Source organism: Poeciliopsis prolifica, unplaced genomic scaffold, assembly GCF_027474105.1.
Source record: "Poeciliopsis prolifica strain line A6 unplaced genomic scaffold, Auburn_PproV2 SCAFFOLD005, whole genome shotgun sequence".
Classification (NCBI taxonomy): domain Eukaryota; kingdom Metazoa; phylum Chordata; class Actinopteri; order Cyprinodontiformes; family Poeciliidae; genus Poeciliopsis; species Poeciliopsis prolifica.
Window position 1 is genome coordinate 8213605 of NW_026562380.1, and position 11458 is coordinate 8225062.

General features: G+C 35.9%; 1 protein-coding gene across 1 annotated transcript; it reads right to left on the reverse strand.

Moving 5' to 3' along the window:
- Positions 1-2720: 2720 nt before the first annotated feature.
- LOC129360076 (tissue-type plasminogen activator-like) lies at positions 2721-7586 on the reverse strand. The gene is given in 13 exon segments (XM_055030159.1): positions 2721-3387; positions 3390-3540; positions 3744-3892; positions 3980-4120; positions 4841-4986; positions 5097-5237; positions 5239-5269; positions 5356-5409; positions 5495-5577; positions 6363-6507; positions 6664-6697; positions 6788-6881; positions 7493-7586. Coding segments are annotated over 12 exon segments (1170 nt in total). The 5' UTR covers positions 6842-6881; positions 7493-7586; the 3' UTR covers positions 2721-3346.
- Between the last annotated feature and the right edge of the window lie 3872 nt (positions 7587-11458).

An 11458-nucleotide genomic window follows, 5' to 3' on the forward strand; every position in this document is an offset into this window, starting at 1 on the left:
GGGTCTCAGACGGAGAGGTGTGAGTCATAGGCAGTGTGACAAAATGTGACGCTACACCTGCTCTACTGAGCTGATCTGCTTTGTCTGCAGAATGCTGCACAATGAATAGCGTTGTGACTTATGTGTTCCTTTTCTCTAAACATACACTTGTTATAAACAGATGTAAAACCCACCCTTCTGTTTTAATAACGTCTTTATTGGTCTGTTGTAATATTCTCGTGTCAAATATTGTGTTTTCATTAGCAATTTATCTATGCTATGGCTTTTATTCAGTTATCTGAGTTACTGGAAAAAAAAACAGACTTGACAATAGTGTTGTAATTTCTTAAATATCAAAATATTCGCTAAAAACAAAGTGCATTTTTTAAGTCTCCATTGGCTACCTGCAAATTTTAGAGGATATTTTTAGGTGTTTATGTTGTAATTTTAACTCTTAGTGGTCCTAGCCCACACCCCTTCCCAGAAACCATCAGGCCCTTCAGTAAGGGTCTTCTGCTGGTACTTAGAGTGGGAACTAAAACACGCAGGGAAGCATTTTTCCCCTTTTATGGCTCTGAGCTGTGAAACCGCGTTGTTGAAAGGCTGGATGTTTTTGAAAGCAAAATAAGAATGTCTCTTTCCCGTCTCTCATCCAATCCAAGCTGATAGCTGTTTTATTTCAGCTTTGGTAATCAAAAAATATACATATTAAAGTTTTCTCTACTAATCTAGATGTGCTTGCACTGCCCTATCCCCTACAACTGATTAATTTATCACTGTTTTAAATTTGCAGTCTGTCATTTAGCCTTAGCTTTATAATCTCCTTAAAGGATCTTTTGTCTCATGATTGATTGATTGACTAATTGATTAAGTATAGTCAAATTAGAATAGATAAAATAAGGGGATTGTGTATTATATACAATCGTAAAAAATAGCAGACCACCGTGTATACATATTAAGCAGACCACTGTGTATACATATTAATGTCTTCCCTTAGGGTGAAGGGAAAGCGAAGTGGTTAAAAGGAACATATGATTATGAAACGGAAAATCAAGTGGTGAAGACAGAAGGGAAGGGGTGTAAATCCCAGCAGAGTGAGTGTGGCTGTGCCTCCCAGAGGGTGGACAGAGATCTGAAAGACAAGCAGCAACAAGGGCTTAATGACTGCAGGACAGCAACTTCATTCATGTTTAAATTCAGGAACTCTCTTGGTGGTATGAGGCAAGTGATCATAATTCCTGAAAGAGTCAAGCAAGTGAGATTAAAAAAAAAAAAAGAAAAAAGAAAGCAAACTATATCTGTGTTTATCAGTGATGGGCAAGATAAGTCTTAATTTCACTGCATACTGAAAGTATGCAGTGAAATACACAATTGCAGTGGCAATTGTGTGTCAGTTGTTTAGTCAGTACCACAGTTATGAATAGAATAGAAATATTTTTGGAAATAAATAAAAAAGACAATTATGTGTGATTACATATTCCGATATTAGTTCCCCGCACATACTGTAAAAAAATGTTAGCAAATGTGAATTGAAGTCCTGATTCTTGAGCTTCTCCAGGAATCTAGAAGCACTGCAGAAAATAAAAAACTGTTCTCCTACCTGATTTTAATTCTTTTATCATTATCTTTCTAAATGGATGTTTATTAGGGCCTGTCTAAAACATGTGCACTTATTCGTTCTCTTCTCCATAACACTAAATAAATGTTAGCACCTATCTGCTTCGTTCTCCTTTTGGGTCAGAGATAACTCTGAGAGGAGTGGAAAGAAAAAGTCTGGCTTTGACTCACTATAAGAGCAGGTAATGGTCAAGTGATCTTGCATTAATTAATAGGTAATTAATTAACAATTAGGTTACTAATTAACAATTGTTAAAGATTTTACTATGACTCTTGAGCGCCCAGAGAAATTTTATTTTTCTTAAATCTCACTTTTTATAACGATTTCAATATACAGTTCATGCCATTTGCAGTTTGAAGCTTTTGCATTTTGAACTCATTCAGTTTCAATATTGTGTCCATCTACTATTAAGTGTCAGCATTTCACCTCAGCACAACAGCGCCCTCTGGTGTTTTTGGAAGACGAAACCACACCAGACATCGAAATGACCGAAACATATCCTCTCCCTCTGTTTCGGATTTGTGTTTTCAAGGTATCGCTGTTCATGTTAAAACACTAATTTCAACCATTTTAAATTAGGGTTTCAAATGGTTCTGCTCTATCAGAACCAAATATTCTGATAGAGCAGATATTGTGCTTTCTGAGCAAAATCTTTCAGATGATAAAGTAGATATTAAGTACCAAAAAGAAATATGTACATTAAACTACTTTAATGTACTGTCTTCACAGAATTTTAAAAGGCTAATAATAATAATAATAGTTATAATATTATCATTAATAACAGCTATTATTACTATATTATATATTGCAATACAAATAATATATATTATGACAATAATTATATTAATAATTAATATAATTATATTATTAGAATATATAATATGATTACTACATCATTATATTATAATAATTATAACACAACAACAATAATAATAATATTATGTTACTATATGGTAACAATGCATAGTAATATATTATTACTATATTAATGTTATTATTATTATTATAGAAAAAATATAAATAAGAGAAAGATTTAGAGACCTCACAAAATGATTCAAAATGTTTATTTCATATTTTATATAACAACAAGAGCAAAAAGAACTAGCAGGACCAGCCTGCAGAATCAGCAAATGTTTTGTTCAAGTTAAATAAGTAAAATGCTGAAAACAATACATATTATTTTTATGCATAGTTCTTACATATATAAGAAACCCATCACTGTATATTTCCTAAACAAATTATATAAAACTCTATTTAAAAAATTAAGCAATTATGCAAAGATAATTTTAAATACACATCAAAGCTTATAAGCTGCCGTCAAAATAAGGGTGATATAAATAATTATTTATTTGTCAATGTTTTCAGCTTTCGCTGGTTTTAGCTCAGTCGGTGGTGGTATTAACCATCAGGTGACAACTGTAATCACACGGTCAAATTATGAGGTTTTCATAGTTGTAATGTGTCAATGGGGGAAAATGTTATAAGACAAATTAATGTTGGAAATGTAGTTTGACTGCAGAAAACCTTACAGCAAACATTGTCCTACTTTCCCAGTCAAGTAAAACAACCAAGAAGCAATCTTGGCTAAGCTCAAGTCAATTCGAACTTTCTGCCAATGTTCCTTTTAGGCTGACACGTTATTGTGCAGCCAAACCTGCTGCATCAGCACACGCCATCTTAAAATGGATGCCAGATTTTGCTTTTATAAACATGCACTAGCCAGAAGACTACTTAACATGTGCTGGAGTTTCATTTTTGAGGATACATCAATCCTTTTGTGTATTCAGAAAGCCGGTTTTGTCTGCGATCCAGTTGTTGTAGTGGGTCACCTTTGCGTAAACACCTGGCTTGTTCTCACTAGCACATCCGTCACCCCAGCTCACCACCCCAAAGAGAAACATACGTCCTGACACTTCACACACCATTGGACCCCCAGAGTCTCCCTGTGAAAAGAAGGTTGGCGAATCAATGACAATTTATCATTAATAAATAAAAATGTGTCATTTAAAGAATATTTCTATGTTTGGATAAATCAAATATAGAGAAAAATAATTATTTATTTATTAAAAGTTACAGTCTGGAAAGAACTATATACATGATTTCTCTAGATATCCAGACATATTTATACACTTCATCACATGCTTACTTTGCAGGAGTCGGTGCTCCAATCAGGGGTCGCAGCGCAAATCATGTTGTCAGTGAGGAAAGTTTTATAGGCCTCTTCGACTTTGCAGTTGGTGGAGGAGAGCAGCCTCACATTAGCCTGTTTCAGCCGATTGGCATAAGACAACGAATCTGCAGACGACACAGCGTGAGGTGTAAGCGACGCTGAAATGGAGGATTCACTAATGACGCTCAGGATATTCATTTTACTGTACTTACTTTGGGCTTCCTGCCCAAATCCTGCAATGCTGCATGTGAATCCAACAGGTAGGTAAGTGTTGAGCGGAGGAAGGCAAACTGTCCGAACAGAAGCTGTCTTCGATGCATCGTGTCCTTTTGTGTTTGAGATCTTTAGTAGAGCTGTAATGTAAATTTTATTTAAGTTCTGCACATAGAGAGTTTTCTTATTATGTCATATCTGCAGTGTCTTGCAACATCTTTATGGATTTTTTACACAATTTATTTTTCACATTTTGCCACCTATTAAAGTACAAACACTCAGGTGTATTATTGGAATTGTACGTACTTTGCCGATATAAACTTGTGAATAACTGTCAAGTGGAAAAAGAAGTATATTTTTTACAAATAAAAATGAGAAACAAATGGCACAATTCAGCCAAATCAAATTCTGTGCAGAAATAACATAATTAGTGTCTAGAATCTCTGTGTGTAATTTGATCTCGGTACAGAAAGAATCACATCTCAAACTTTGAACGTCTTACAACACACACTAAATGATCTGAAAATATAAAGATAACTTATATTTTCTGAGATATTGCTCTCCACATGAACTGCAAGGATATATATTTTTTGCAAATCACATGCAGTTGTAAATGCACTGAAACAAAGAGTGTTGAGTCAGGCAGGCTGACTACAAATGCATACCACAGTTTTCTGAAAACTGTTTCTAAAAAACCTGAAAGCCACAGAGCCTTCCTTCCACTACAGAATGAAGTGGATATTCTGTTGGTCTGTCACATAAAATCCCAATGAAACACACTGAAGTTTTAGTTATAATATATAATAAAGTTCAAAAGGTATGTATGAATACTATTGTAAGCAAAACATGCTCATACACACCGATGTCATTATCATAGGTGAACGGGTTGTATTTCTGGTGGATGATGAGTTTCTCCACAGAGAAAAGCTGCTCCCTATCAGGATCTTGGTTCTTGATGTCAGACTTTCCCAGATACACCTTCAGACGATGGAGAAGGGTTTGGTTTCTAAATGGACACACGTATAAAATGGCTCAAACACTCACGAAACATCTCATGTGAACATTGTTCTCATGCTATAATTAGCACGGGAAGTGGTAGGAGTTGCGCTTTCTCACCCATCAGCGAAGCAGTGTGCAGCTGTGAGAACCCAGCCGGGCGCGATGAGAGAGCCACCGCAGAGGAAGCTCCTTTGAAAGATAGCAGCGATCCACGGTTGTGACTCCACAGGTACGAAAGAACCGCCCACGATCTTATTTCCTCTGCTCAGAACGCTCGCCACACGTTCTCTCTGGAGGGATGAAAGTGTATGAATACCTGATGCATGAACTCACCTGATGCCACTGAGACATCAGAGGATTTTAGAAACAAACCAACCTGTATCCACAGCTCTGGGAGGTGTTCTTGTTGGTTTTACAGTCACCGTAGGACCTGTGTTAGGGCAAAAAACAGACACGATTAGAGAAATTTAAATCAAATGCAGAGAAATGTGGCTTAGAGGAGTTACTAATCTTACATTTGGGAATATCACAGTACTCCCTCTTGACCTGCTTTCTTTTTTGAACATAGCACCACGGCCTCGACCAGTTGTTGGGATTCCTAGAGTTGAAGGCCAAATATGTTAAAAGTCTGTAGTTTCTTCAAACGTGTGGTGTGAAGTAAAAATTGTGTTATTATTTCTTTTAAGAATTTTATTAATTCTTCAGTCATTTAACACCAGTATTGTTTAGTCTGTTAAACCATGTAGGTCAAGGAGTCTTTAAAGAATCAGTTAGATAGGTTTCCTTTTGACCTCTCCTTGGAAAAGTTTCAGTAGGTTGTCAGTAACTAAAATCAGGCGCCAGTGTTTCTTAACAGATAACAATAAACAGGTTAGGTAATTGTAGTGAGATGGAATAAACCCTAAGGCTTAACAAATTCCTCCATTAAAATGTCACAAGCTAAGGCTACGTGCTGAGTGCACGTACAAAGTTTGATAATGTTCTTGTTATGCAAAATTGTTCCATTAGTAAACCTGATTTTTGGAAATGCACTTATTTTTGAACAAAGATGTTTATCATCTGAACAATTAACTTATGGATGTTGCATTCTCTCTATACCCTGTTAAAAGTGACGGTGCATTAACCTGTTCGACTGGCTCTGGGCCAGTGAGTGACCACATTGTATAGAGAGTCCTATATATTGTGAGAGCTTGCAGCTCCAAATCAGAACTCATCGTAGGTACAGCTGTTGTGCTGTGGTTACTGTGTGTTCTCCGTTTGCAAACGACTGAAATAAAGATTTTGCTCTTTGCCATTTGCCAGAGTCTCAAGCCTGATCTGTTACTACAGATTAGATATTGTTTTTTTCCACAGTGGAAACATTACATGTAAAACATGGAGTACCTGCAGTAATTATGGTCACCAACTCCATTTGAATCACCCCAAAAGTGTCGAGTCTTGCTCCAATTGAGACAATTGCGACCTCTTGATGATACAGAGACCGTTCCCCTGTAGCTTGTCCCTTTCTCAAACCGACACTCTGCTGATGCTAAAACCAAAGCACACAAGAAAAAGATTTGATACATGTAGTGAAATAAAGCATTAGGCTGAATCCCATTTCCAGGGGTTATCCCCTGGAAAATAAGGAGCAGAAAGTAAAATGGTTTTCAGACAGAGATGGAAAAGAAAATCATTTGTAACTTACCCTGTCTGTTTGTAAAATAGCGTTGAGATAACGCCTAAAAGAAGAGATGTGGTGCAATAGATTAAAAAATGGTTCTGTTTTCCTATAAAGTTAAAGTTTGTTTTTTTTCTCACTTGCTTCTCACCATGTTGATGTTGAGCGCTGCAAGGATGGAGAAGATGACTAACAGGTTCATCATGAATTCTGGTTTTACTTCTGCTTATTGGGGATATTTTTGTCTGTGAAGAGAAAAAATACAGAAATGAAATATTGTAACAAGCTGAATTGGTCTAAAGTAAACTTCCTGTGGTCCTAATAAGGAGATTATCATAAAACACATGACGACACAAGTGGTATTTTGAACTAACAACTCTTAAAGACAGATTCTCAATATGACCTTTCTCATTTCTTGGTTTCAAACTTCCAAATAAAACTCAGACCACTGAGCCACTGTCTCATTCTGCACTAGACAGTAAAATATTATTATCAAGTTAAATTATGCAAGTATTGCAAGTTATCTATAGCAAACACATTTATTTGTTTCAAACTTATTTACTAAACTTAGTGCAAACATCTCTCAGAGGATGGTTACGGCATCTGTTGTAAACGAGTTTCTATCAGTACAATGAATTCATATCAATTTAGGTTAGTAGATTATGACAGCTGGCACACTTTACAACAAATTAGTTCAGGAATATCAAACATTTTTCTCCTTGATCTACCAGAAAACATTATTGACATGATAAAAACATATATATTTTTACGCAGTGAAAAATGTACTTGCTGGAAAATCTTGCATTATTTGCATTATCATGCAAATTTTAAAGCATGCTGCTGGTTTTCTGCTCACCTTTTTGACGCCTCTGTTTGACTTCTTTCTGCTTTTGCTGATGTGATAGAGAGTTGTGGCTAAACTAAACACACACTTGTTTTCGTGGTGTTGCTGCAGTGCTGATTCTCCCTCTGCTTCTTCCTTTTTAAAGATTTTGAAGGAGGAGGTGCTAAGAAGACTTAAAACATTACATACATGCAGAAACTGAGGAAATTATATTATTTGTCATGTCCTGTGATGCATACAGAAACACCCCCTTCCACTTAAAGAGCAGCACTTCAAAAAACATATCCAAAATAGGCAATGTGATCAAAGAAAGCATCTGACAGAGTGACATGCAGGATTACTGATGGAAATATCTGACAAGAAGTGACATTTAGGCATTCATAGCTAGGCTTCTTCCAAAGTGCTGAATTGTACAGTTTACATTGGAATATTCCTCTAGAATGGAGGCATTCATCATTGTGGAAGAACTCCTCTGGATTCAGATTTATTTCAGAATAAATAAACAAAGTTTAAATTTGATGTTTGGGATCAGGAATGAGATGAATTTTTGGGTTGCCAAATTCAAGATTTCAAAATAGAAATCTACACCAATTATCAGGCATCACTGACATATTGCACAAAGTAGAGGGAACCATAAAAAAGTAAATCCTGTTTTGTTGAACTGCAAAACAGGGCAACAGTGGCGGCTGCAAACTTTACTCTTATTGAAAATGTGAGGAGTCCATGGGAGATAATCAACCAAAACACATGACTGTACCATTTGAGACAATAAACTGAAATTGTCTGTTTATTGTCTGGATATTGCATAATTCTGGCAATATCCTGCCAGAATTATGCAAGAAGCTCGTTGATGGCTACAAAAAGTGGAAGATTTCTCTACAAGTCATAATGGCTATATATTCAAATATAAATAGGAGTGTGAACTTGTTTGAGCATGCATGTTTATATTTTTAACTTGATTGAAACTTGTGAACGTGTGTTATTTGTTTCACAGTCAGCCAATACCTACCCAAAGTCTAAAATAACTGTAAAATTCCTGTGTAAGAGGGGTCCAGATTTATAATGTTTATTCAAATGTTCTTACAAATAAAACCACATCAATAATCATGATTCTTTGAAATTGGCATGACAATGTTGGCTGTAGTGCTTTACCTCGGAGCAAAAAGGTCCGGGGTATTTCGATGTTGCAATCAGCAACATATTTCTATACATAAATGTGCCTTTACATAAATGTTTTTTTTCCAGGCACTTCAGCTTCCTCTTCACAGGAGTAAGCTCATTACGTTTGGCTACATAATAACTCAGCTAAATTTGGGTATGCATGTTTGGGTCTCCTACTTTCTATGCTTGTGGTGCTAAATGGAAGATACTGATGATCCATTTGTTTTAGAATTAATCTCACGTTCAAAAATTTAGTACGGACAGAAATGTTGGAATGCTTTTTGATGAAATGGCTCAGAAACAAATCAACGTAGCTTCAGACAAGCTGGTCCTGGAGTTTTACATGCGTGCTATCTGTATTGGTCCTCTGGTAGACCTAAATCTTAGTTTGCCAATTCTTTCCAATGCAATGCAGAACAACTTCCTCTAAAACAATGGGCATTGTCTTACATTTTGTAGGGGAATTTTTGAGTAGAAATCTCCCTCGCCTGACTTCATTAATGACTGCTGCCTGTGTTACTCACGTTTCCTCCACTTTGATTCTGATAATATCTTTGTGCAAGGATGTTGTTAACATTATTGCTCTGAAAAAACAAGCTTTGAATATCATTGAATTTTTATCCTTGTAAAATAAAGGTTAAATAAAAACAAACAAACCAACAAACAAAAAACAAATGAGTTACCTCGAGAACCATAAAAAAGTTTAATAATATACCCTATGTTAATTATTTCAGACAGTAAAATCTGTCCCTTATGCGTGTTTTGTGAAAAAAGGAACTAAATGGTAAAGTTGCTTCATCCAGGAAAACCCAGGATATTTTAGGTCAACACAGCTGCAGCCAAGCTTGTTTGATAAATCATTTTTGAAAAAAAAAAACTCCACACACCTGCAGACATGCTACACTTGAAATTAAAGCTCCAGACTGCCTGAGTCACTGATATATTACCCCAGATTTTCAACATTTCAACCTTTATTGCAGCTGTGAAAGTGGTGTAACTCAGCCCTTCTAGATTTTTTCAGGATGCATACTCATGCATTGATAGATAACGAAAAAGGAAAAAAGCGTCTAATGACTCTGAGGGGAAAAAAATGTACAGAATTAGAATAGTGACAGAAAACTGCAAAATATTCTGGGTAAAAGTATGAATCCAACTTCTATAGTTAACCCTTCCTACGCAAAAGAGAGAGAGAGAGAAAAAAAATCCTATTTATAAATAGTTATCTCTTATCATCTGCAAACATCATTTTCACACTTTTTAAAAGGTGATGATGACTACAGCCATCGCTTTAGAAACTGTTAGTAGAGCAGGTCAGTGAACTACTTTTAACAAGTAATTTTATTCCGTGTCACATTATGAATAAGCTCACATAATTCAGCTGCTCTGTTTGCTCGTGAGAGAGATCTAGCTGCTTCTCCTTTTCAGGAAAATGAAATAGTGAGAAAACTGGGTGCTTTGTGGATCAGTGGTTGGCTGCAGTTCTCAACCCAGTGGTCCCAGGTTGAATTCCCAGCTCTGTCACTTTCTGCATGTCTTCCTCTTCTCTCTGTGCTCTACCTACTGTCAGCTATTATTGAAAAAGGCAATTAATGCCACCAAAATATTAAAAATGGCTTGAAGGCATCCTGCAAACCTAGAGTCACACCATTCCTGGCAAGAGGAATGGACGAAAACTGCCATAGCTCCCGTCAGATTAATTTTTTTTATGCGATAAAATATTTTACCAAATCTGATTTTGATTATATTTTATCTAAACGCAAAAATGATCCCTAGTGAACATTCTATTGTGAATATAGCTAACAGCAATAGTTAACAACATAAAAACAAAGTGAACAACCCATGACCTCATTTTACATCCTGTAAACAAGTAGGTGAAAGAACTGGACTATACAGGCAGAAAGGCCAGTTCGTCAAACATAGTTCGTCTAATTGAGGTTCACGAAAGAATCTTCATAAAAAGCTATGAAAAACACTTTTTGCCTACGTTGCATCACTCTAGTCAGCGAGGAGAACAAGGAGGTAGAGATCCAGCAGGTTACCAGCATTTGCAAAGCAAGTAACCAGACAAATGTTACATTACGTCTCAGATTTTCTTATATTATACAGCATTACAAAGATGCATTTTCAGACTTCTATAAGTTGATCAGTGTCTTTGATGTTTCGGTTTATCAGTGAGCTGTGAATAGTTTCTCTTTTTGTCTTGCTGGAAAAAAGCTTTATGAGAAACGGTGCAGCACCCACTCAAGACAAAATTTTGACCACAACAACAACCACATTTTCCAGTTGTGAACACTGTCGGTTACTAAAGGTATGTTGAATGTGTCGTAGAGAAACAGCTATCAACAGCAAGCTCTCTCACCTCCCTCATCTGCAGAAAAAGGCAATGTGGTTTGAAAATATATTCCACCTAATACCACAAAAATGTAAGTAAACAAATATAAAGAAAGCAATATAAGATAAAATAACAAAATCTATTGTTGTTCTTGCATTTAGCAAATATCAATAATTTTGGGTTTACTAACTGTTTTGACACAATAAAAGGTTAGTCTGATTTAATGCCAGATGGTGATTATAAAAGGTTGTTTCTTTTTAACAGGAAATGTCAATTTCTTGTTCCCACACATGCAAAAGCACTCGTATTTCACCTTTTTACTGCTGAATGCTGCAAATCTGTCTTTTTTAAAAATAAAAAAAACCTATTATGTTCTGAACTTCCTTAAGCAGTGCTGGAACAAAACATCTAGAAGCTGGAAACAGAAGGGTTTTTTTGTCCATCGCCATCACACACACAACCTCCATGCTCTTGTTTAATCTTCA